Genomic DNA, 26,731 nt, shown 5'->3' with positions numbered 1-26,731 from the left:
GGAAGATGGCAGGAGGCACAGAATGTACTGACCACAGAATTCTCAGCCTCTGACCTTCTCTTGTAGGCACAATACTTACATGGCTGGTTCAGCTCAGATAGTGTCAGAATCATATAGTCATTGAGATATACAGCACAGAAACAGACCCTTTGGTCCAACTCATCCATACCGATCAGATATCCTAAATTAATCTAGTCTCATTTGCCAGCATTTGCCCATATCTCTCTAAACCCGTCTCAGGTACACATCCAGATGACTTTAAATGCTGTAATTGTACCTGCCTCCATCACCTCCTCTGACAGTTCATTCCAAGCAGACATTACCCATTGCGTGAAAACGTTGCCCCTTATGTTTCTTTTAAATCTTTCCCCTCTCACCCTAAACCTAGTCCCTCTAGTTCTGGACTTCCCCACTCCAGGGAAAAGACGTTGTCTACTTATCCTACCCATGCCCCTCATGATTTTATAAACCTTTAAAAGGTCACCCCTCAGCCTCCAACGCTCCAGGGAAAACGGACCCTATCTATAGCTCATGTCCTCCAACCTCAGCAACATCCTTGTAAATCTTTTATGAACCCTTTCAAATTTCACAACATCTTTCCAATAGAAGGGAGACTAGAAATGCACACAATATGTCAAAACTGGCCTAACCAATGTCCTGCACATCCACAACATGATCTCCCAACCCCTACACTATATGCTCTGACCAATAAAGGAAAGCATACTAAACACCTTATTCACTATCCTAACTACCTGAAAGTCCATTTTCAAGGAACTATGAACCTGCACTCCAAGGTCTTTTTGTTCAGCAACACTCCCCAGGACCTTACCATTAAATGTATAAGACTTGCTCTGATTTACCTTTCTAAAATGCAGCACCTCACATTTATCTAAATTAAACTCTATCTGCCAATCTTGAGCTCATTAGCCCATCTGATCAAGATCCTGTTATACTCTGCGATAACCTTCTTCGCTGTCCACTACACCTCCAATTTTGGTGTCATCTGCAAACTTACTAACTATACCTTGCTATGTTCACATCCAAATCATTTACATAAATTACAAAAAGCAGTGGACCCTGTTTTTATCCTTGTGGTACACCACTGATCACAAGCTTCCAGTCTGAAAAGCACTCTCCACCACCACCCTCGATCTTCTACCATCGAGCCAGTTCTGTATCCAAATGGCTAGTTCTCCCAATTTTAGTGAGATATAACCTTGCTAACCAACCTCCCATGAGGAACCTTGTCAAACACCAATGGCAACTTTTAGAATGTTAATTACAGGAGATTGTAATGTCAGTAAAGTCCAGGGCAACAGTTAGATTGTTGGTTTTTTGAGATGGCCATTGCCTGGCTTTTTTTCAGCACAGCTGTTATTTGCCACTGGTCAGCCCAAATCTAAATAGGGTCAAGGGCTTCCTGTACATCAGCGCTTCCTGTACATCAGCCGCTTCATTATCTGAGAAGTTGCAAGAAGTGCTGAATATTATGCAATTATCAGCAAATGTCCCATACTTTTGATCGTATGTTGGAACGAAGCTCATTGATGAGGTAGATGAAGATGGTTGTGCCTAGGACACCATCCTGAGGAATTCCTGCAGAGATGTCCTGGAAGAGGGGTGCTTTGTCTTCGACAAAAACCACCATCGTCCCTTGTACTAGGTTTGACTCCAACCAGCGGAGTGTTTTCCTACTCACTACATGAGAAATAAGAACAAGATTAGACCATGTGACCTAGACGATCTGCTTGACTATTCAAAACAATCACGGCTGATCTTCAACTAAATGGGAGAAGACTGCAGAAAGCTGGAACCTCTGACTAATGCTGTCATAATTTCAACTTCACTGTTTTCCAAAACCAGATCCTTTCTTGCAGATGTTTTATTGTGATCCTTTACAGTCAGGATTACACCTCCCCCTTTGTCATTCTCTCAGTCTCTCTGAAATATTGTGTTCTCTGGAATATTTATTTCCCACCCTGGATCACCTGTAACCATGTCTGTGAGATAAAGATTCAATTTAAATCATTCACATTTATTTGTGTCACTAGTTTATTTATCTTATTGCTTTATGCATTCAAATAAAGAAACTTTCACATCTTTTTCACTTCGATTTCCCCTGATAAAATGTTCTTTAGCATACAAGGTTGAAAAAAAAGTGTACCCTTCCTATCCTGCCCTTCTTGGTTTTATCCATATCACTGAACTTTTCCAATACTTCAACCTTCCTTTGTTAATTTCTATATATCATGGAGTCCTTACAGAGTGGAAGCAGAACAGTTGGCCCATTGAGTCCACATCGACCCTCCAAACAGCATCCCACCTAGATTCACTCCCCTACCCTCTCTTTGTAATCCTGCATTTCCTATGGCTAATCCAACTAGCTTGCACACCCCTGGACACTTTTGGCTGTTTAGCATGGCCACTCCACCTATTCTACACATCTTTGAACTGTGGGAGGAAACCGGAGTGCCCAGAGGAAACTCAAACAGACACTGGGAGAAGGGGAAAATGTGCAAACTCCACACAGACAGATGGTCACTTGAGTGGAATCGAACCTGGGTCCCTGGCGCTGAGAAGCAGCAGTGCTAACCACTGAACCACCATGCTACCCAAACTCTTGTGCCCCCACCCATCTTGCATTAAAACCCTGTCCACAATGTAAAGTACATACTCAAAATGGACTATCAATATTTAACTTTCATCAGTTGAATACCTGAGAATTTCACAGAACAAAGATGGCTTTAATAAAAATGGATATGGCTAATATAAAATATTTGCTATGATTGTCTGACAAGACCATGCAATCCACAGGAAATGTTCAAAATCCAGTTGCCTTGTAATTATAATTTCAAACAAGAAGCACTGAAACTCAGCAAAGGTGCCAAAAAACTGCATCTCTTGTTTTGCGTTCACTTGCAGCGTACCTGCACACTCAGAGAGGAAAGTTTAAAATCACATAACACCAGATTATAGTCCAGCATGTTTATGTGGAAGCACTAACCTTTGGAGCGCTGCTCCTTCATCAGGTGGTTGTGGAGTATCAGATTGCAGAACACAGAATTTATAGCAAAAGTTTAGTGTGATGTAACTGAAATTATATATTGAAAAAGACCTGGATTGTTTGTTAAATCTCTCATCTTTTAGAATGGGCAGGTTGGTTTCTGGGATTTACATATGAAAGAACTGAACTTTCTTAAAGTGACATTCTCAAGTGAACTTTAACAATAGGTGCCACTTTGGCCTGGAAAATGCATTGAAGGTGTGAGGTGCCTGTGTGAGGCTGTCTGTGCCCCAATGTTCAGACTGATTCTAATCTTAAAAAAAAGGGATTTACAGAGTCTTACACGGACTTGTGCTTCCAAAACGCTGTTGGACTATAACCTGGTGTTATGGGATTTTTAACTTTGTCCACCCCAGTCCAACACCAGCTCCTCCATATCATGACAGAGAGGAAAGGTTTTTACAAAGCTATCCAGCTTGAAATGAAACAGAGACACAGACACCAGAATCTACACAGGAATGGAGCATTTGAGCAAAAATAGATGAGAGAGAAAGCAACTTGAAACAAAAAAAAATCCTTCATGGAGAACTCAAGACTTTCAAACTTTCACCACTGCTAGAGAAACAGGTGGCTCAGTGGTTAGCACTGCTGCCTCACAGCACCAGGGTCCCAGGTTCGATTCCAGTCTTGGGCGACTGTCTGTGTGGACGCTCTCCCTGTCTCTGCGTGGGAGTGCCCCGGTTTCCTCCCACAATCCAAAGATCTGCAGGTCAGATGTACTGGCCATGCTAAACTGCCCATAGTGTTAGGTGCATTAGTCAGAGGGGAAGTGGATCTGGGTGGGTTACTCTTCGGAGGATTGATGTGGACTGGTTGGACCGGAGGGCCTATTTCCACACTAATCTAATATAAACACCAAATAGTCAGACTTAGATTCTTTCATTCTGGTACTCAGCATCTGTAAATGCATTGGCTTTTACCTTCTTGGTCTGAACTAGAAAATTTAGCACTGCATATGCTCATTTGACGTCACTTTTATTTTTAGGATACTAGGTATTGGAACTCCAATCTCAAGAAAACTGGAATTGGCTCTTCTTTATCTTTGATTATATTAGCCAAGTTTAAAGTGTGAAAGTTACGTGCTAAAGATTAAAATTTTAAAGAACTATTGCAACTGAAAACAAATTAAAAACAAATGAGGGGAACAGCAACTGCTCCTCACCTGGGTGTATCAGCCACTTAGATATACACTTGGCCAGGCCAGCCCCCAGCACAGATTAAGTAGAGCCTAACTTCAATAAAGCAGCTTACTTTACCAAGTACTGATGCTAAATTCCCATGGCTCAAAATCCCTTCTTCCCATACCATGCTTTGAATGCCGCATTTAACTCACTAATCTGCTTGGCCCTATGCCAACTGGCACATTACAATCTAGAGTTAGTTAGAAACAAAGACAGAAATTGCTGGAAAAGCTCAGGAGGGTTGGCAGCTTCTGTGGAGAGAAAGCAGAGTTAACCTTTTGGGTCCGGTGACCCTTCCAGAAGATATTAGTCAAAGTGAAGGATTCTTGAACACTGAGGGCTGTAGAAGCCATTTAGCATATTCAAGGCTGAAAGAGAGACAGATTTTTAATCAACAATGAAATCAAGGCTATAGAAAAAAAAAGAGAGGGAAGAGATATGGAGAATGATCAGATCAGTCATGAGCTGATTGCGTGATGGAAAATAACTAATGGGCTGAATGGCTTAATTCTGTGACGACATTTTATGCTCTTGCCTGTCCCACTCCAAAGTTCCTCTCCAGCCATATCCTTGAGTGGGTACAATGTTTGGAATTCCTGGGCATGGCTGCAGAGAATCACATCTATTCCCCTCACTTACAAGTCCCTATCACCATCCCAATCCACTCCACATCCCCCTTCCCACTTGAAATGATATCCTTTACTACAGTCAGTCAGCTCATCCTCCTTGCAATCCTCACCTGTAGCAATCACCTGTTGTTATTTCAAGCTGATTGACCAAACTCAGGGGCTAAGGCTCCTCCATCACGACATACCTGACTGACTGTACTGCTTCCTGACCACTGGCTACCTCTAAGGGTCTGCCAAATGAAAAGGATTAAAGAGTCTCCTGGACAAGCTGTCCAGGTGACTCCCTCCCAATCCTTTACAATTCAGATTCCAGCTCAGCAACTCTCGGCCCTGCTGCATAAGCTACACATTCTGCAGGTACAGTTTTCCAGGACTATTGCATTCCCCAGATTCCCAAATGCAGCACTCAGTATAGCACCACCCTGCCACTTCTAACCAAATTCATTTAGTTATTTAGTGAATTTGTTCATGGCTTACACAGCTAAAGTAATATCAATAGAAACCAAACTAATATAATAGGAACACAGACTGATTTAAAAAAAATCATAAGCACCATTTTCCCCACTTGCACCGAATTAGATAAACAAATTTACTACTGGGAACTCCATCTACTGCTTACTCAGGCACAGCCTCCGGAACCAGCGCCCCTTGCTGGCCCAAAGTTGAATTTTGCTCGCACTCCTTGATGTCACAGTCCAACAAATGCTGAATGACGTCAAGAGCATTCATTCCCACAAACCAGAGGCTGTGGAAATGGGCTCTTTTGCCTATGTTTGGACCAATGCTGTAAAAAGGTCAGGAGCTGACTGGCCAGGCAGAATCCAACCTGAACAATGAGCAGTTTAACATCGACTGTAAGTGCAATCAAGCATACTCTCGATAGATTTTGCCGATTGCAAGGAGGCTGATGCAGCAATTTGGCTTTGTCCTGCTTTGTATGGGCTCCTCGACACTTATGCACTTTCCTTTCTCTTTATTCTTTAATGTGGTGGGGGTCTGCATTAATTGCCATCGCTGATTGCCCTGCTTGGCCGTTGAGAAGGCAAAAGGATAATCACTGCTGTGATTATTGCGGTGGATCTGGAGTCTGCCATGAGGTAGATGATCAAATTGGATGGAAGAACAAATTTGATGGGATGAATGGCCTACTCCTACATTCTTAAGTTGGTCAGGCTAGGTAAGAATGGCAGGTGTCCTTCTTTCATACTGAACTAATTAGCAAGTTAGAATATTCAATGACAGTTTCACAATCTAGCTATCAGATCCAGAATTTCCTCATTGAATTGAGATTTCACCAGTTCCCATGGTGGGGTGTGAACCAAATTCCCATAGCACTTGCCTGCACCTCTGGATTACTATTCCAGAGACAATATCAATACACCGTCATCTGCTGACAAAGTACTTTATAAAGACCCTAATCTGGGATAGTGGTGTCAAGGCCTGAAGAGTACTACAGGCCCACTGCTGAGGAGCTCACTATAATGCAAGGCCCGGACCTGACTCCTGATCCAATTTCTACCTGCATTATAAAAATGCAGTGACAGCAAAGAGGACAAAATGCAGCAATACTACAAGTTATAAGCAAGATGAAACTTCAACATTAACATCCTTGAAGTACAACTGTGTAAAAATATCAGATCTATGCTTCCATAATAAAAGGGGGGAGGGGAGAAAGAGTGTTCAAATGTAAATAGAGTAGTTTAATAAAGGCATAGGCTGCAAGTCTTGTATAGTACTGCAGCGGTTCAAGGCAGCAGTTCAATACTCCCTTTCTTTAGGATATTTAGAAGTTAATTAATGTTGGCCTAGACAGCGACACCTACTAGCCATGAATAAATCAAACAAAGACCTCTACACCCAGTTATAGGAAGGATATTATTAAACTGGAGAAGGCTCAAAAGAGATTTATCAAGATGCTCCCAGATATGGAAAGTTTGAGTTATAAAGAAAGGCTGGAACTTTGTTTTAAACTGGAGTGTAGGAGGTTGAAAGGTGACCTTATAGAAGTTTACAAAATCATGAGGGGCACAGGTACAGTTAATGTAGTTGTCTTTTCGCTAGGGTGGGGGATTTCAAGATTACAGATTGCATATTTAAGATGTGAGAGGGAAGATTTTAAAAAGACATGGGGTGGGGTGGGGTGGGGGGAGGGGGGGGGGGGAAGAGTCATTTTTTTTAAACACAGTGGATGGTTTGTGTGTGAAATGAACCTTTAGAGGAAGTGGTGGATGTAGGCGCAATTACAATGTTTAAAAGACATTTGGATAAGTCCATGAACAGGAAGAGTTTGGACAGATATGGGCCAGGAGCAGGTAGGTGGGACTAGTTTAGTTTGGGATTATGGTCGGCATGGATGGGTTGGACCAAAGGATATGTTTCTGTGCTAGATGACTCTACGATTCTATAACACAGATTAACTGATGAAAGGGTTAGCATGTCTATACCTGTCAATCAAAACACTCAATTTGTGTTACGTCAATACTGAAAGAGTTCAACAAAATGCCCGAAATAAGCTCAAGGAAGAGAGAGAGGACACAGTGTGTATGGATCACGTTCCAACACAAGGAGTCATGCTGATAACTAGACAATCAACCAGATGAAACACTCCCAGCAGAAACAAACAAGGAAATGAGCACGCATCTAAACAATAAACATGTTTGTTAGGAAAATACAAAACTGCAGCAGATCAAAGTGGAGTGTTCAATGGAACATTCCACTTCCTGATCTTCTTACACATTTTATCTTCACTTAAATCCAGCCTTCTGGAATTTTCAAAAGAGCTTATTCAACTGTAAGAAAAATCTGACCAAGAGTCTTCCAAAATCTCTTCAATGGTTGAGAAACATGTTCTTGTAAAACAAAAGAATTTACTGGTTCCAACAACCTCACTCTTCCTTGGCATTTATATTCATTGGAGCAGAGTTAAAGGAACAAACTATTAAGAAAATTATTATTCATTTAAAAGCTTTTAAAAAGAAAAACAAACAGGAGGCCTAGTGGCGCATGACAACACCAATACAGCTACTCAAGTATTCAAATATTTATTCCTCATATGCTGCATTGCTTTATATTCAAACACTTATGCAATACCATTGGAGATATTTTCTAATCAACCTGTTCAGAGATATTACTGCACAGCTTTGAAACAGGCGGGGCTTGAACCCAGGCCTCCTGCCTCAGAGGTAGGAACACTACCACTGAATCCATCACCCTTCAGGGTAATGCATTCAAGGTTTTAGTAATTCAACACCTAATTTTGTGTTTCTGCCTGGCATTTCAGCTCACAACCTGCTTAAAAAAAGTTCCTAACATTGCAAAGGAAAACAGGCTTTAAATGTTTAGCTGGTCAGATAGTATCTGTGGTGACAGAAACAGAATTGACATTTTAGATCAATACTCTAGTGTTAGATTTATTCTTATTTTCACTTTCTGGTTCTTCTGCTGTTCAAATCTTTCAGGCACCACATCGTCAGAGCTCGGATATAGAATTGAGGACATGGGTTGTGACCCTGCAGCAGCCCTAATGGAAATCGCCCGGAATGCTTCAACTTTCAATTCCATGGCTCCCCACAATCTTTTGGAAAAGTCTCTGACTCTGAGGTCATGTTGGAGCTCAGATACTGCTGCAACACACATTCAAAAATGTCAGATTGAGTAAAATCTTATCCAACACCTTGGTAACTTCTCAACTGACCAGCCCTAGCTCTCAACACATCCTAACCCGATTGCCACCCAACACTATCATGGCCACTCGATCAAATCTCCCCTTAATTTCCATTGCTATAAAGAGAGCAACCTCAAGTTCTTCAACTACTCCCTATAATAGGATGACTTGAGGCCTGGTTCCATCTAGAAAATCTTAGCACCCTTTCTGAATGATGATCTTTGCAAAATGAAGTGTCAAGGATTAATAGCAATACTCCAGCTGAGAACCAGCCAGTATTTGTAGCAGAGGCTTAGCAGAAGGATTTGCCACTGCAACCAAATCCTCAACTAATAAAGCCTGAAATCTCATTATGCTTTTAAGCAAATGTCTTCAACTTGGCCTAGCTTCTTCAAAGATCTTTGTACATATGACATCAAGCATCCGTTTCTGCAGGACTTCAGAATCAGAGAATCCCTGCAGCACAGAAAGAGGCCGTTCAGCCCGCTGAGTCTGCAACAACCCCTGAAGAACATCCCACTCAGACTCAGCCCCTTCCCAATCCTCTGTTAAACCATACTTACCATGGCTAATCCACCTGGCCTGCACATCCATGGACATCACGGGCAATTTAGTAAGGCTAATCCATCCATATCGCAAACAGCTTCCAATTCTGATAAAAAGGTCATTGATCTGAATATTAAACATATTTCTCCCTGCACAGATGCTGCCTAATCTGCTGAATGTTTCCAAAAACTATATTTATGACCGATGACACCACTGTGAGTTTGCAAACGTCATCAGGTGAAAGGGCATGCAAAAACCAAGTGTTCCTTTACCAATGATCTGCTCTGTACTGAATCTCACTGCTTTTTCACAACTCCTAATTTGCAAGTACATGTTTAGACAATTGAGGATAGCCTGAAGCAGCAATGTAATTTCACCATTAAAGAGTGATGTTTACCTCAGTGTTTGCAATAATTAAATAAATATTTTCACTTCTAAGTGATGTTATTCAAATGAATGCGCACACACACAGACACAGACACACACACACACACAGAGTTGCCAAATGCTGGTAATGAGGGAGTTCCAGGATTTTGACCTATTGACATCAAAGGATAGCGATAAGCTTGGAGGGGAACTTGTAGGCGATGGTTTTCCCATGTATCTGCTGTTCTTGTCCTTCTAGATGGAAGTGTTCATGGATTTGGAAGGTGCAGTCTGCTGTGCATCTTGTCAATAGTATACACTGCTGCTACGGACCATTGGTGTGCAAGTAGTGATTATGGACATGGTGCCATACAAGCTGGTTACTTTTCCCCAGATGTGTCAATCATTTTGAGTATTGTTGAAACTGCAGTCATCCAGGAAGGTGGGGAATATTCAATCACATTCCTGATTTGGCTTTGTAGATGGTGGACAAGCTTTGGGGAATCTTCAGGGAGATAATAGCCTTGTGATATTATTTCTGGACAGTTAATCCAGAGACTCAGGTAACGTTCTGGGGGCCCCAAGTTCGAACCTCGCTATGGCAGATGGTGGAATTTGAATTCAATAAAAATCTGGAATTGAGAGTCTAGTGATGACCATGAATCCATTGTCAATTTTTGGAAAAACCCATCTGGTTCACTAATGTCCTTTAGGGAAGGAAACTGTCATCCTTGCCTGGCCTGGCCCCATGTGACAGCAGACACTTAAACTGCCCTCTGGGCAATTAGGGATGAGCAATAAATGGACTGCAACACCCTCATCCCATAAATGATTTTTTTTTAAAAGAAAGAGTCAGGTGGTGAGTTACTTACTGCAGGATTCCTAGCCTCTGACCCACTCAAAGCTACAATATTTACATGGCAAGTCCAGGCAACCCCAGGATATTGAATATAAAGGGTTCAGTGATGACAAACCACTGAATATCACGAGTCAATGGTTTAGATTCTCTATTGTGGAAATGACCATTGTCTGGCAGTTGTGTGGCACAAATATTACTTGCTGCTTTTTAACCCAAACCCAGGTCTTATTGCATTTGACATTCCTGATGAAGAGCTTATGCCCTAAATGTGGACTCTCCTGCTCCTTGGATGCTGCCTGACCTGCTGTGAATTTCCAGTGTGACACTTTTCGACTCTGACTCTTCATCTGCAGTCTGCAGTCCTCACTTTCTCTTTGCATTTGAACTGCTTCAGAATTAAGAATATTGCTGAACATTGGGAATCATGAATGCACATCCCTGCTCCTAACCACTTGATGGAGGGAAAGTCATTGATGAAACAGCTGAGGATGGTTGGGCCTAAGATACTCCCCTAAGGAACTGAACAGCCCTTGTGGTGCTGTGGCAGAGTCAAAAGGTGTGCAAGAACATCTCTGAACAGGTTGAGTAGAAAATACCTACTTCTGAAAAGATATCTTGGAGGTGATAATAACCACAACCATTGATATAGGAAAAGTATGATGGAATTAAAAATTGTGTTAGAGTTTAACACACAACAGAGCAAAAATGCAATGTAGAGTTGCTGCAGTAATCCAACAGGTTCAACAAACAATGGGATTGCCATGCACAATTCTAAGCATTTCACACCAGTCAGATAAAGTGTTTCTTTACCACACCTAAATCACCAGGAATGTTTCATTCAGTATACACAAAGGGCATTAGGTTAAACAGACAGAGGTGCATCACACTTTCTTCTCAATGGGAGGCATTTTAACCAGAGTGCTAGTGTGGAATTCAGCAAGTCTGGAAATGCCACAGAGCTAAGCGACGGATTAACAGACTGTTATGGATTTTTCTCTCTTGGTCTCTTGGAGAGGAGCAGAATGACCACACAGAAGGAAATGTTTGTTGTAAACAGATGCAATTTGCAATGTAAGACACTGAAGTATCCTGCAGTGTCATGACTATATTTAATCACATTGTCCCATGAATTGTTACGTTAGCATTGCACTGCATTCATAAAATCTGACAGTGTAATTAAAGTTCTGAAAAGAATAAAGTCTATTAATAAAATAAAACTCAAACCAATAGCTTGCAATCAGCAAATTTTCAAAAGAGTTTTCACTTCGGAGCAGGAGTAACATTTGTATCAGTGGCAAGCAGATATCAGGACAGCATAAGAATGTCACAACAAGACAACAAAATTGCTGGAAACACACATGGGTACCATCAGAGTGCTGATGGAACTTCTGAAACATTAATTCCATTTCTCTCAGCACAGCTGCTGCCGTCCTGCTGAGAATTTTCAGTAGCTTTTACGAAGGCATCCACAGTATCTTGCTTTTGGGTCTATGCTTCTTTGAGTTAGTCATAGAATCTCTTACTTTCACTGTGAGCAAACAAACCAAGCCTAATGTCTCACCTTAAAAAAAATATCTCCACACTTGTATCTTACACTCCTGCCCAGCCTTGGTAACTTTTGAAACCATTGCTAGTTAAGAATCTATCTTCATCTCAATATAACAAAGAATATGTTACGTGAAATGTACTTCTAAAATAAAATTAATAATCTTGAAGGGGTGCAGAAAGGATTTATAAGGATGTTGCCAGGGTAGGATGGTTTGAGCTATAGGGAGAGGTCGAATAGGCTGGGGCTATTTTCCCTGTAGTGTCAGAAGCTGAGGGGTGATCTCAGAGAGGTTTCTAAGATCATAAAGGGCATGGATAGCATGAATAGTCAAGTCTTTTTCCCAGCTTAGAACTAGAGGCCATAGGTTTATGGTGAGAGGAAAGATTTAAAAGGGACCTAAGGGGCATCTTTTTCATGCAGAGTGTAGTTCATGTATGGAAGGAACTGCTTGAGCACTTGGAGCTGCGTACAATTATAAAATTTCAAAGTTTTCTGAATCGGAATATGAACATGAAGGGTTTAAGAGGGATAAGGGTCAAATATTGGCAAATGGAACTAGATTAATTTAGTCAGCATGGGTATGTTGGACCAAAGGGTCTGTTTTCATGCTGTACAGTTCTATGGTCTAATCTCTTTTAATCTTAAATTCAAACAAATCTGGAGAAAGATGAGAAACAAAAGCAGTACAAGTTATGTGGATTGGCCATGCTAAATTGCCCATTGTGTCCAAGCTAGGTGGATTAGCCATGGGAAATCAGGGTTACAGGAATAGGGTGATGGAGTGAGTCTGGTTTGGGTGCTCTTCAGAGGGTCAGTGTGGACTCAATGGAGCAGATGACCTGCTTCCACATTTTAGGGTTTCTATGATTAAGATGTTTATGAGAAATGAATCTTCTCCCACACCACTTCATTCAATACGTTTGACATTCAACTGACAATGATGGGGAAGATCCAGAAATATCCACCAGGTTCATTTATTTGCTCCACGTTCATTACAAGATAGTAACATATTAATTGATAAAACTGAAAATTTGAAAAGCAACATGTTGGAGATACACAAGTGGTCAGTCGGCATCTAAAAGGGAAGTGCAAATTAACGTTTTGCATGGGGATTATGATTGATTTGATCAGAGAAGATAGAAAACTCCCAGCTACTTCATCCTATCATTGTTGCAGCAAGTCCCCACTGGGCAAAGCCAAGGCTCTACACATAGGGCAATCACGCAGTCTTTTCCCTTTGTCGATGTTCAGTTGTGTTTCTGGCATTGTGTTTAACTTGTATATTATGAAGTGAGTGAGTGAGTTACAAGCAAGTAATTAAAACAAATGATAGCACAGAACTTCAACCAACATAGAACTGGTACTCAAGGAGCAACTGTTTCACACCTTATTCAAAATTTCATTAAGGCTGTCTTTATGATGGATATCTATCATTCAAAATTATGGAGAGGACAGGAAAAAATCCTTAATAATTATGTAATACAAGGCACTGATAGACTGTGGAGCTGCTGGTACATCTTTGGTCATTCGAGGTGGGCATGCATCGGTGTGCCTTGGAGAAAGAATAGACCATTGTATAAATTTCATTGGTTAGACATCCAAATACTGCTGGTCTAATAGTAACAGGAAGTTCAGAAATTTCCACAAAGGAAATACACTTATTTCCTGGCTCTCCATTACTTAGGGTGATGATGCTTTGAGTTTCTGTTGGATTGACCATGGAGTTTCTCATCTAAAGCATGGTGCTCAATGTCTATTTGACCTCTAAGTTTAGAGAAAGCAGGAAAAGGCTACTTCAAACCATGCTCATCTCGCTGGGTGAGCATTCACAGTTGCTGGCAAACGAATGGAAGCTCTACCATAGCCTCCAACCTGGTACGTGACATTCACCAAAGTAAACATGTTAAGAAATGGGCTCGCAAAGTCTGAATGGTCTGTTACTGACAATCAATTAAATTCAATTAACCACTTTTAACTCAACATGAACCAAATTTATGTTAAATAGAATTTAGACCAGCAATTAAAGTCTGTTTTGTACTTCCTATAAATAATGAATTCTGCAAAAGGATAAAAGTTGTATATCCAATGCAATTTTTTTTATATAACATAAAACTCCAAGCTTATTTTGTTTATTTTGCAAAAGCATTGGCCTGAAAATTACCTGCTATTTTAAAGTACAAACAATTTTCATCAGTCTGAAGCTTTCCAATTGTTGTTTGATATTGAAAGCAATTCTTTGAATTGTTCTTCACTTTGACTCTGAAATTGAACTTTTGGCTTTTTTAATTCAGCCTTTTATAACTTCCATCATTGTAACACAGTCAAGTTGGTCAGAAACCACACTGAACTGCTGCAAAACCACATTATGTACTCAGTAACTGCAAAAATGAGTTACTCAAAACACCTTTTCTAACAGCTTCCAGCAAGCAAAGTTTTTTTAACTCAAAAAGTTAGCAGAATCAGGAACTCTCATGTAAACCACTTAATTGCAAAAAACTCAGTTTTCACACTTCCCTATGTTTTTGCCTGCTTGCTTCCTGTTTCTATGATGTTTCCCGGTATGAGCAATCACCTCAGTTATAAATCAGTGGATAAGTGCCCTGTTCCGAAGCCTCAATTTCTCCGATTAGGTAGGGTTGGCCTGTGGTAACTTCTGTACATTGTTCCTCACTCTCGGTTGGAGGGTAGGAGAATGAAGCAATTTAAGTACTGGTTCAATTGGTCTCTGATGGTAAAGCAGTCATAAGCTTGCCAACTGGGATATATGAATCAAAAATACCCAGCAATACCACCACAAAGTGGCATTAGGCTTGCAACCCTCAAAACTTTGTCTACTTGAACTCCAAGTGTGCTCTTATCTTGCACCCCCTTTTAAATTGTATCTTGCAGTTTATCAGCTGTTAACATTCAAGTCTCAATGCATTGCTAGAGAAAAGTAACAGCTGATCTAATGAATACCTTAACTTTATTTAAATATGACAACATCTTACTGAAGGCCCACCTACCATGAGAACAAAATCACATGACACTGTCACTTCTTATGATATATACTGTTTTATTAGAATATTAGCCAGACTTATCACACTCTCTTCACGCTCCCCAACAAAATGTATCACTTCACATTCGATTGCATTAAATTTTCTCCGCGATTTGTTGGCCAATTTCACCACACGTGTGCCTTTGGTCCTCTGAAGTTTGATCTTTCCAAGTCACACTTCGCTACATTTACTGGTTTCATATCAAATGTGAACTCTGAAATAATCTCATTTCACAAAATTCTGGGTCATTAATACATATGAAAAAAAATCAGAAATCACCCTCATACTGAACCCTGGGGATTACCAGTGCAAGCATACTGTAAGAATGGAAACAACTACTCACACCTATTGTTTTCGGTCCCTTAGTCAACGTTGCATTCAGACCAGCACTGCCTCTTTCATCCCACGTGCTTCAATTCACAAACTAATTGATCACATTACAATTTGTCAACCACCTTTGGGAAGTCCAAATGAGCAACGTCTGCACTACATTCATCAACTTTTTCCATTCCTTTGAAGAACTGGAACAAGTTACTCAAATATGATTTTGCTTACCAAATCAATTAGGCTTTCTTTAATTAGCCCACAATTTATCATGTGGCATTTCATTTTATTCTGGAACATTTGTCTTTCAAAAGATCCTTCACAGGAGGCTCCCAAGCACGGAGGATGTCACCTCGACAGGAGACGAAACGTCTGCAACACAAACTCCCAGCTCGGCGAGCAGAACCACAACATCCTGAAGTAGTGTTTGTGGTTTTCTCCCTTTTTTAGACATGGTCTAACACTTACAATCTGCTCAAGGGCTTATGCTCGAAACGTCGAATTCCCTGTTCCTGAGATGCTGCCTGGCCTGCTGTGCTTTGACCAGCAACACATTTTCAGCTGTGATCTCCAGCATCTGCAGACCTCATTTTTTACTCAGGTTCAGGTTGATCAGCACTGTAGAACCATATCCCCAAAAGGAGACACTAGGTGATGGCCTGGTAATATTAATGCCAGACTCTTAATCCACAGGCCCAGGTAATGTTCTGGGGACCCAGGTTCAAATCCTGTCATAGCAGATGGCTGAATTTGAATTCAATAAAAATCTAGAATTAATAGTCTGATGATGACCATTGTTGGAAAAACTCATCCGGTTCACAATATCCTTAGGGGAAGGAAAGTGCCATCCTTACATGGTCTGGCCTACACATAACCCCAGACACAGCAATGTGGTTGACTCCTAACTTCCTTCTGGGATGGGCAATAAATGCAGGCCTAGCCAGTGATGCCCTCAACCTGTGAATTAATTTCTTAAAAAATGAGGAGTAAGACTATATGGCTTGGAAAGGGTGGACGCTAGGAAATTGTTTCCGTTAGGCGAGGAGACTAGGACCCGTGGACACAGCCTTAGAATTAGAGGGGGTAAATTCAGAACAGAAATGCGGAGACATTTCTTCAGCCAGAGAGTGGTGGGCCTGTGGAATTCATTGCCGCGGAGTGCAGTGGAGGTCGGGACACTAAATGTCTTCAAGGCAGAGATTGATCAATTCTTGATGTCACAAGGAATTAAGGGCTATGGAGAGAATGCGGGTAAGTGAAGTTGAAATGCCCATCAGCCATGATTGAATGGCGGAGTGGACTCGATGGACCGAATGGCCTTACTTCCTCTCCTATGTCTTATGGTCTTATATGCCCTTTTTGCACAGTACACTTAAGATTTCAAATGGATTCCAGTCTTTTCACAAGTTAATTTTTTTCCTGATGTGATAAAAGACTTAGGAGGCCATTCACCCAATCTGTTGTTCAATTTGATCCTATTTCTCATCCATACATCGCACCTTAATGACACACAAAGGTAATTTTCACATTTACACTGATGATATTCAACTTAGCACCACTCTCCAGACTCTTCACTGTTGGTAAATTAACAAATTGCTTATCGAATATCTGGTACTGGATGTGACGTTATCGTTATCTTTGTCTTCAGTCCTTGTAGGAAAGCTCACTTCCTAGCCATCGGCTCCACCATCCTCATTGGCAGACATGAGGACAACAATCTATACAGAATATTGGTGTGATATTTCACTTTATGAGGATGTGTCTGGAAGCTCATTTTTAAGACTGCCTATCTCCACCTCCCATAACATGATCTGGCTTTGCACTTTCCTCAGCTCATCTATTGCTGAAACTCTCACAAATGTCTTCATTACCTCGATTAACCTTCGACCAGAAAATGTAAGCAATATGGCTACTAGAGCAAGTCAAATGCTAGGAACTCTGGCAAGAATCATAGAATCCCTACAGTGTGGAAACAGGCCATTCGACCCAACAAGTCCACATCAACCCTCTGAAGACTAACCCACCCAGACCCATTGCCCCTACCCTATTACTCTACATTTACCCCTGACTAATGCACCTAACTTTCACATCCCTGAACACTTTAACATGGCCAATTTATCAAACCTGAGATTGAAGGGGAAATCGGAGCACCCGGATTAAGCCAACGTAGGCACAGGGAGAATGTGCAAATTCCTCACAGACAGTTGCCCAAGGCTGGAATTGAACCCAGGTCCCTGGCACCGTGAGGCAGTAGTGCTAACCACTGCGCCACCAATATTTTCACAAACCTGTTCACCATCTACAGGATCCAAGCCAGGAATGTGATGGAATACTCTCACCTTTTTTTAAACTTATTAACAGGTTGAGAAAGTTGCCAGCAAGGCAGCATTTAATGTCTATCCCTAATTGCCCAGAATGCATTTAAGAGTCAACTACATTGGTGTGGGTCTGGAATCGCATATAGGCCAGACCAGGTAAGGATGGCAGTTTCATTCCTTAAAGGACATTAGTTAACCAGATGGGTTTTTCCTGACAATCAGCAATGGATTCATGGACATTAGGCCCTTAATTCCAGATTTTTAAAAACTGAACTCAAATTCCACCATCTGCCATGGCAAGATTTGAACCTGCAACCCCAGAACGATATCGGAGTCTCTGGACTAACAGTCCAGCAATAATACCACTAAGCCATCACCTCCCTAAACAGATGACTGCAGCTTTAAAAATACTAGGAAAGTTGCTACCATCCAGGACAAAGCATCCCACTTGATTGGCACCCCATCCCCCATGTTTGACATTTACTCCCACCACCATCAATGGTGAGTAGTATGTACCAACTACAAGATGCACTACAGAAATACATCAAAGCTGTTTAGATAGCACCTTACACAGCTGTCATTCAGAAGGCCAAGGGCAGCAGATCCATAAGTACACCAGCACCTGCAAGACCCCTCCAAACCACAAACCACCCTGACTTGGAAATAGATTACTGGTGTTGTTCCTACATACTACAGTGCAGTGGCTCAAGGCACCAGCTCACCACCACCTTCTCAAGAGTGGGCAATAAATGCTGGCTGCCCATATTCCATAACAAATCACCGAAAAAGACTTCACTATTCCAATGCACTCCAGATAGGCATCGCAAGTTCTACTCTCGGTAAATCAAAGCCAAAGATTTGCTGCTATGTTCTCACTGCAGACATGCTCTTTTTACCCTTGCTGACTTATCTTGGCTTCTTAGTGCAACACCCCCATTTTAACATTCTTATTCTTGTTGTCAATCCTCTCCGTGGTGTGCCTCTCCCTATCTCAGTAATCGCCTCCAGCTACACAACATCCCGGAGACATCGGAGCTCCTCTATTTCTGTCATCTACAGCATCTGCAAAATTAAATTGTGTCACCATTGACAGCTACACTTTCAGCAGTAAAAATATAGCTCTGGAATTCCCTTGCTAAATTTCACCACCTGTCTACGACTCCTTCTTCCTTTAAGGCTGTACTAAGAGAACAACTTTTGTCTTAATATCTCACATGATTGGTGACCAACCTCACTTCACAATGCTCCTGTGGAACGCACTGGGAGATTTTATTACATTACATAAAATACTTTAGAAAAGCAAGTTGCTATCTTTTATAGCTGATCTGAAACTCAACACCGTTGTTCCATAGCCCTTGCTACTCAACTGACAATAACAGTCTTGCAGTTGAGGTTCAACTTAGTGAATATAAAAAAAAAACTAATAATTCTCTTCTTTTTCCCCTTGCAAGTTAAGTATTTAAAGCAAAAAGCGCATTCATTGTTTGCTTCTTTATAGCCCCTTTTACAACCTCCAGTACCAAACCAGAACTTGCCCAACCAATAACTTTCATTTGCAACATAAGCACTATCGTAACAAAAGGTTTCAAGGTTCACAGATGTGGAGTTACACAAATATTAAAAACAAACACAACAACATCACCCTTTTCTTTGTTTTGGCTCAAAAATCTCAACCATCTTCTAATGTCACCAAAGCTCAAGAATATTTTACAGCTTCCCACTACTTCAGAACCATATAGAGCAAAAATCATGGCTTTGCACAGTGTTGTCTACTTGCTATCAACCAAAACCTGTAGAAACATAAATAGATAGCATATACAAGGGAATGGATAAAATGGATGGGATATTTATTAACTTCTCAGAATGTAATTTAAAAATCAGAGTTCTATCTTGGGTGCTTTACCTTCTAAAAATGTCTGGATTGATGTGCATTTTGCACATCATTCTTTAGTGCTGTGAAAATACCATTTTTTTCTGACTTAACTTCTCAAATATTGAGTATTTCTTGGGGAATTGCTCTTAATGTTTTCATTCTAATGTCACTTAACCATAGCCTGTTGTAACTGATTTATTCGTAGGAAACCTACTTTTTCATTGCCTTCCATTCCTTCTGAGACTGCTCAACGCAGGACTGAATATTTTAACTATAGCTTAATCAATGATTTATACAACATTAAAAAGTGGATTTGACATTTATAAAATCAGTGATCCCAGTTGCCTACCCCACCCCACACACACACACACTCAGTTTTATCATTTTGTTCCATATTATTAAAATACTTATATTTTCACCCTAAGTATGCCAGTTACGCGACTCATTTAAAGTTTTACCATTTAATATTTTCCAGCAGATGGTCCTTACAAAATGCCACAATTTCAGGTTCTCTCAAGAATTACATGCGAGTACCACAGTACTGAAGAACTCAACAGAATATGTAATGCAACTCTGTTATACAAATATTACAACAATCACAGTCAGGAGTGACTGGCTTGGTGTTAGTGTATTCAGTTACAAACTATAGCATGCTCCCACTAGTGTGTTACGCTTCAGGTAACCCAGTCAGGTGGCCCGAATCTGAAATATTTATATGTCAGGTCACATGCTATACAATGATAAAATCATGAGCATGCCGCTTAAAAAGGAACACAGGAATGCTAATTGTGAGACAAACAAACGTTATTATCCATCTTGTGTTAATATCTGGGCTCTTCAGTCCAGAACTGAATGAATGAGACCTAGCTTTTCCAACTACCCTGAATTGTAAACTTACATCTGCCAGTCTTCAGTTGGCAGTATTATTTCTTCTAACTCTCTAAATTCACCAATACTGAAGCAGTCCACATGAAATGCAGCAAAGCTGAGACAATATCCAGGTTTTGGCTGACAAGAAATTTGCACCACATTAGTGCCAGGCAATGACCATCTTTAACAAGAGAGAATCCAACTGTCACATCTGGACATTCATTGGTATTGTCGTCACCAGATATTCCAGTTTCAACATCCTGGGGGGTTACCACTGAGAAGACACCGAGCTACCATATAAATACAATGGCTACGAGGCGACATCAGAATTCAGCAGAGAGTAACTCACCTCCTGACTCCTCAAAACTTGTCCACCATCTACATGGCACAAGTCAAGAGTGTGATGGAATACTCCCCATTTGCCAGAAGAGTTCAGCTTATTCAACATTCTGGGAGCTTGACACTGCAGGATGAAGCAACCCATTTGATTGTTTGTAAATGTGGTGACATTCAATCCTCCCATTCCCAATGCTCAGCAGGATGCAGAAATTCACCAAGGCTCCATAGTTAGCACTTTCCAAACCCATGATGACTTCCATCAAGAAGGATAAGGCAGCAAATACATGTGAATGTCACTACCTGCAAGCTCCTCTCTCCCCCTTCAGTGTGGCTGGGTCAAAACCCTGGAACCCCATCCCTAACATCAATGTTAGCTCATCTACAGCACAAGGTCTACAATGGTTCAACAAAGCAGCCCACCACGATCTTCAGGAGGGCAACTATGAATGGGCAATAAATGTTGGTCCAGTCAGTGACGCCCACATCTCATGAGTGAAATCAGAAGAAAATCAGAAGATTGCATTCTGAAGTTCAATTTTAGGATTTGAAGAAAGAAGAAACCAAGGACTGACAGTCTATGGCAGAAATCATTAAATATGTATTTTTTCGGATGTAATGTTTGCCCAGTCAGGAATGAAAATAATTTCCATGGAGAATATTTTGAAGAAGAGAAGGGCAGTTTTCCCTGGCGCGCTGGCTAACGTTTATCATTAATCAACATCATAAAGAACAGATTATCTGGACACTCTCACATTGTAGTTTGTGGGAGCTTGCCGTACATAAATTGAGTGTTACGTTTCCTGCAGTACAACCATAAGTTTGCAAAAATGATTACCACATTGACTCTATGCAATTTGGGAGGTCTCGGAAGGTGCTGTATATGTTTCTTACATTTATATATGTATCATCACACGGACTGGAGCAACTTAAAGACCCACCAGAACCACTTTGGGAAGGGTAACACAGGTAGGTACAAAGCATTGGTCTAGCCAGCAATACTCAATGCAGAATGAGCCAATGTTCAATGATGATACAACCCAGACAAAGTAAAGATGGATATTTTCCATGTAGTTACACACTGTTGTTGATTCCAGTTGGAGGTTTCAAAAGCCCCTCCCTAACAGAAAGAATAGCACAGGGAGAACGCTTGATCTAATGCATTCATGTGAGCTTTTTGACAGAGTTCATGTTGCTTCTGGTTCTTTTAAGCACTTTCAACACCCTGGGGGGGTTACCACTGAGAAGATACCGAGCTACCATATAAATGCAATAGCTACAAGGCGACATCAGAATTCTGCAGAGAGTAACTCACCTCCTGACTCCCCAAAATCTCTTCACTATTCTGGTAAATCTCTGCTGCTCCCACATGGTGGCACAGTGGTTAACACTGCTGCCTCACAGCGCCTGAGACCCGGGTTCAATTCCCGACTCAGGCGACTGACTGTGTGGAGTTTGCACGTTCTCCCCGTGTCAGCGTGGGTTTTCTCCGGGTGCTCCGGTTTCCTCCCACAGTCCAAAGATGTGCGGGTCAGGTGAATTGGCCATACTAAATTGCCCATAGTGTTAGGTAAGGGGTAAATGTAGGGGTACGGGTGGGTTTCGCTTCGGCGGGTCGGTGTGGACTTGTTGGGCCGAAGGGCCCGTTTCCACACTGTAAATCTAATCTAATCTAAATCTAAATCCCTCTGAAAAAAGTGATTCCCAGAATCAACAAAGACTCCAGCTGGTGTTTGACCATTATTTTATACAGGATTATATAATCTTCTCGCTTTTCAATTCTAAAGGGCAGAGCTTTGTCAGTGATGTCATAGAATAGAATCCCTACAGTGTGAAAACAGGCCATTTGACCCAACAAGTTCACACTGACCCATTTCCCTACCCTATCGCACTGCACTTCCCCCGACTAATACACCTAACCTGCATGCGTCAGAACACTACGGGCAATTTAGTATGGTCAATTCACCTAACCTGCACAGCTTTGGACTGGGGAAGGAAACCAGAGCTCCCGGAGGAAACCCATGCACACACGGGGAGAATTTACAAACTCCACACAGCTACTCACCAGAAGCTGGACTGAACCCAGGTCCCTGGCGGTGTGAGGCAGCAGTGCTAACTGCTGAGCTACTGTGCCACCACGTGTTACGTTCAAAGGCAGAACTGGAAGCGTATGGGAAACATGATGTGGAGGTGCTAGTGTTGGACTGAGGTGGACAAAAGAATGACTAAAGCACAGAAATTTACAAAAAAACATGAAGAGGTAGACAAAATAGATGCAGATAAGATGTCTCTCCTGACTGGGAGTCAAAAACCCAGGGGTCTACTTAAAAATAAGAGAAATCACACTCAAGTCCAAGCCAAGGAGCATTTTACTTTTACTTGTTGTGAACATTTGGAATTCTCTATCCCAGAGGACAGTAGAAACTTTGTCTCTGAATAGGTTTAAAGTAGAAATTGATAGATTGCTGATGACTAGTAATATAGAGAATGTTAGGGAAGGGGTAATTAAAAAGATGGAATGTTCAATCATCCGTGACCATAATAGATTGTGGGGAAGGTTCAACAGGCTGAACTGTCTACCCCTGTTCCCATCTTGATTTGGTGAGACGAGCTTAGCCAAGCAGCTAAACGTACTGATACACCTCATAGTTGGCACAAGTTGGTGGTTACAGGAGTTCCACTATTTGCCACATTCCTGAAAGTCTTGCAACATCTGCAAGCTTTGATTATTATAAGCTAACCAAGTCCAGGTTATTGTGTATGAACAGAATATGGAGAAAGTGAGGTCTGCAGATGTTGGAGATCCGAGCTGAAAATGTGTTGCTGGAAAAGCGCAGCAGGTCAGGCAGCATCCAAGGGACAGGAAATTCGACGTTTCGGGCATAATTCCTGATGAAGGGCTTATGCCCGAAACGTCGAATTTCCTGTCCCTTGGATGCTGCCTGATCTGCTGCGCTTTTCCAGCAACACATTTTCAGCTATGAACAGAACATGCCTACTCTTGGCCAATAAACAGCGACTCTGCAGTCAGCTCTCAAACCTCATTCTTTTACAGAACACTTGCAAAATCCAGGAGGATTTGAAAAGAACAAAAAAATGGTAAATTTGAAACAAACCAGAAAATAATGGGGGAAAAAAGGGAGGCTGATCATTTCCCACGAACAAGAGATAGTCAACTCCACTCGTGGACAAAAAAACATGGTTTTCAGTTCTTTTAATTTTGGGGTACTTTAAAAATGACAAACAAGATAATACCAGTAGGAACAGCAATCACCTATTAAAGAAAATATTCCTGGACATAATGGTAAAGTAACTGATATTCCTTTTCAGATACAGGTGCATTTTGCTATTTCCATTATAAAAAATTCTGTAGATGAAATGAAATACAAATAAATTTCTACCCATTTACAAACTTCAATCACTTATGCAAATATATTAATAATATTAATATAAAATACAATGATCCCTAAGCATTAATAATATAAATATGCCTTCAAATCATGTAGAAAGATTACATTTGCAAACATGCAACAGTGTACAGGACAAATAATATGCAGCCTGAGTTCACAGTGTAAATACAGTTTGCTCCTTTTTAATCAGAAGCTCCTTGATTCTAATGATTTGAATGTAGTTCGAGCTGGCTTCCCTCTGTGCTATTCTGGCCTGCCTGTTTCAAAAGAGTTGGAACATGGCAGGTCAAAGTTTCATCATATTAAAAATGAAACGCAATTTTTTTTATCTAACGTTTATTATACTGTCGTCGTGTGTATGTATAAAACATCCTCAGATATCTGAGTTGACACATACGCTGCATGTGAGCACTATAATAACGCACAGAGAGCTTTCTAACCTGCACTGATAGAGTCAGCACCTGATCCCTGAGCTCCAGTCCCAAGCTTTGCTGGCGACACCACTTTGTCTGCCGCCTCCTGCCTATCGCCCGGCTGCCGGCAGGGTTTCTGCAATCGAATGTGAAGGGTAGAAACGTAACTCATGTTCTCCTCTCCCTCTTTCTCAGTTACACCATTGCTGTCCATCCGACCTCTTCAGTGGCCGCATCACAAGTGTCGGTGCCCCAGTGCTCACACACTCCCTCAGTCGGTCAGAGCTCCACTTTACAGGAAACGCAATGGCATTAGGACTATCTGCTCAATATTGTAGAAAGACTACAGCTAAGCTCTTTCTAATAGAACTGGCCCCCGTCCAGGAATACAAGCAGCAAATGGGACAGAATAGCACCTCCAAGCTGCTTAAATAGTTTCCATTCGCTTGATGTCAAAACCCTAAGTGACTTACAGAAAAAGTTTTTTTTTTCTTCCCAAACATAAGGCCAGCAGTTTAATGTTATGGTTCCAAAATACGGTAAGAGCCTTCCATTTTATGTTAATATGTTGCTGTGTTAAGATAAGACTTGGCGAACAGCTTGTTCGGCCAACTTGCTCCCATCTCTCATAACACTATGGTAAAGAACGCATGCAGCTCAATGTTCTTGTAGGCTTCAAAACGTTCAGTATTCTGCTCGCTGTGGGCAAGTTGTTTCTTTTTGTTCTCTCTTGGTTATTGGCAGAAAGGGTATTATTCAGACCAGCAATCCCAAGATCAGTCTGTAATGTTGACTTCATACTCATCATATCCTTCCCTCATGGTCTCAGAACCCGGCCAACACTTGTGAATCTAATCAGTTGCTTTAACTGCAACATTCTAACTAGCTTTCAGAAAAAAGGCTCCAGATTTACATACCACCACACTGGGGATGTTCCCTGCAGTCTGAGGCAATTCATAGAATTAGTGCATCTCAAAATGACGCCAAAGGTGAGTACTGCAGATGTTGGAGATCAGAGTCAAGATTAGAATGGTGCTGGAAAAGCACAGTAGGTCAGGCAGCATCTGAGGAGCAGGAGAATCGATGTTTGGGGCAAAAGCCCTTAATCAGCCTGAATGAAGGGCTTTTGCCCAAAACATCGATTTTCCTGGTCCTCAGATGCTGCCTGACCTGCTGTGCTTTTCCAGCACCACTCTAATCTTCACTCAAAATGGGGCCAATCAACCCATTGTATCATGTTAACTTTCTGGATGGGGCTTTCCTCAATGTCATTCCATTAGTTGGCTATCATCAGACAGATTTACCATCAGCAGAATATGTTTGCAAGGCTATTATTCATTAAAAAAACCCTTGCAAGACAATAAGATACACTTGATTCATAATGGTTGGATGGCTTTGCCCACTACAGTGCTGTACTTGAGTGTTAATTGAGGTTATGTGTTCAATTTAAAGACTAATGTCATGAAACTCTTGTTCAGACAAAGGGCAATTAATGAGCTTTCTCATCCGGAACTATCTTGTGAAAGTCCTAGGGAAAGTAATTCCTAGTTATTCCTTTGCCTCTGAAAAAAATCTTGTGATATAAGTTAAAGGGTGAAGTTGTACCTTTGCAACAGCATCTCCACTCAGTCCATTGGAGAATCCATCAAAGAGAAATGTTGCAAATTGCATTCTGTAGGACCATAAGGCACAGGAGCAGAAATGGGCCATTCAGCCCATCAAGATTGCTCCACCATTTCATGAGATCATATCGGATATAATAATTTTTAACAACAAAAACAGAAGTGGCTGGAAAAGCTGGCCACAGCTGTGAAGAGAAATCCAGGTTCATGTTTTAGGTCTGGTGACCCTTCCTTTGTTTCTCATTGACAGCATCTGCAGTCCTTTCAGGTTTTATCCAGTAATCTTCAACTCCACTTTCCTGTCTTTTTCCTGTAAACCTTGGTTCTCTTACTGATTAACAATGTGTCTATGTCAGCCTTGAATATACCATCCATTCTACAACACTTTGTAGAAAAGAATTCCACAGATTCATTCCCCTCTGGGAGAAGAAAATCCTTCTCATCTCTGTCTTAAATAATTGATCCTGTATTCTGGTCCTAGACTCTTTCACAAGTGGATACAGTCTCTCTGCATCTACCCTTTCATAGTGTGCTTTATAACAGTGACTGTATTATAGCAGGAACTCCATCTCATTGGTGAGGTAACTAGGGGAGACACACAGACAGGGAAAAGTGCTGTATGGGTCATACACTGTCATACGCTCAGCTGACTGGGCATTTCAGAACTGG

General features: G+C 41.2%; 1 protein-coding gene across 1 annotated transcript in view; it reads right to left on the bottom strand.

Moving 5' to 3' along the window:
* The window catches only part of LOC132830892 (myosin light chain kinase, smooth muscle-like), an 83,753-nt gene extending 59,071 nt beyond the window's left edge, over positions 1-24,682 (bottom strand). Inside the window, exon 1 of the mRNA XM_060848817.1 lies at positions 24,468-24,682. Within this exon, the coding sequence (XP_060704800.1) occupies positions 24,468-24,654 (187 nt within the window). The 5' untranslated portion in view covers positions 24,655-24,682. The remainder of the gene's footprint in view (positions 1-24,467) is intronic.
* Between the last annotated feature and the right edge of the window lie 2,049 nt (positions 24,683-26,731).

The sequence above is a fragment of the Hemiscyllium ocellatum genome, chromosome 32 (genome assembly GCF_020745735.1).
Source record: "Hemiscyllium ocellatum isolate sHemOce1 chromosome 32, sHemOce1.pat.X.cur, whole genome shotgun sequence".
NCBI lineage: Eukaryota > Metazoa > Chordata > Chondrichthyes > Orectolobiformes > Hemiscylliidae > Hemiscyllium > Hemiscyllium ocellatum.
This window is presented reverse-complemented; position numbering and strand designations above follow the sequence as displayed.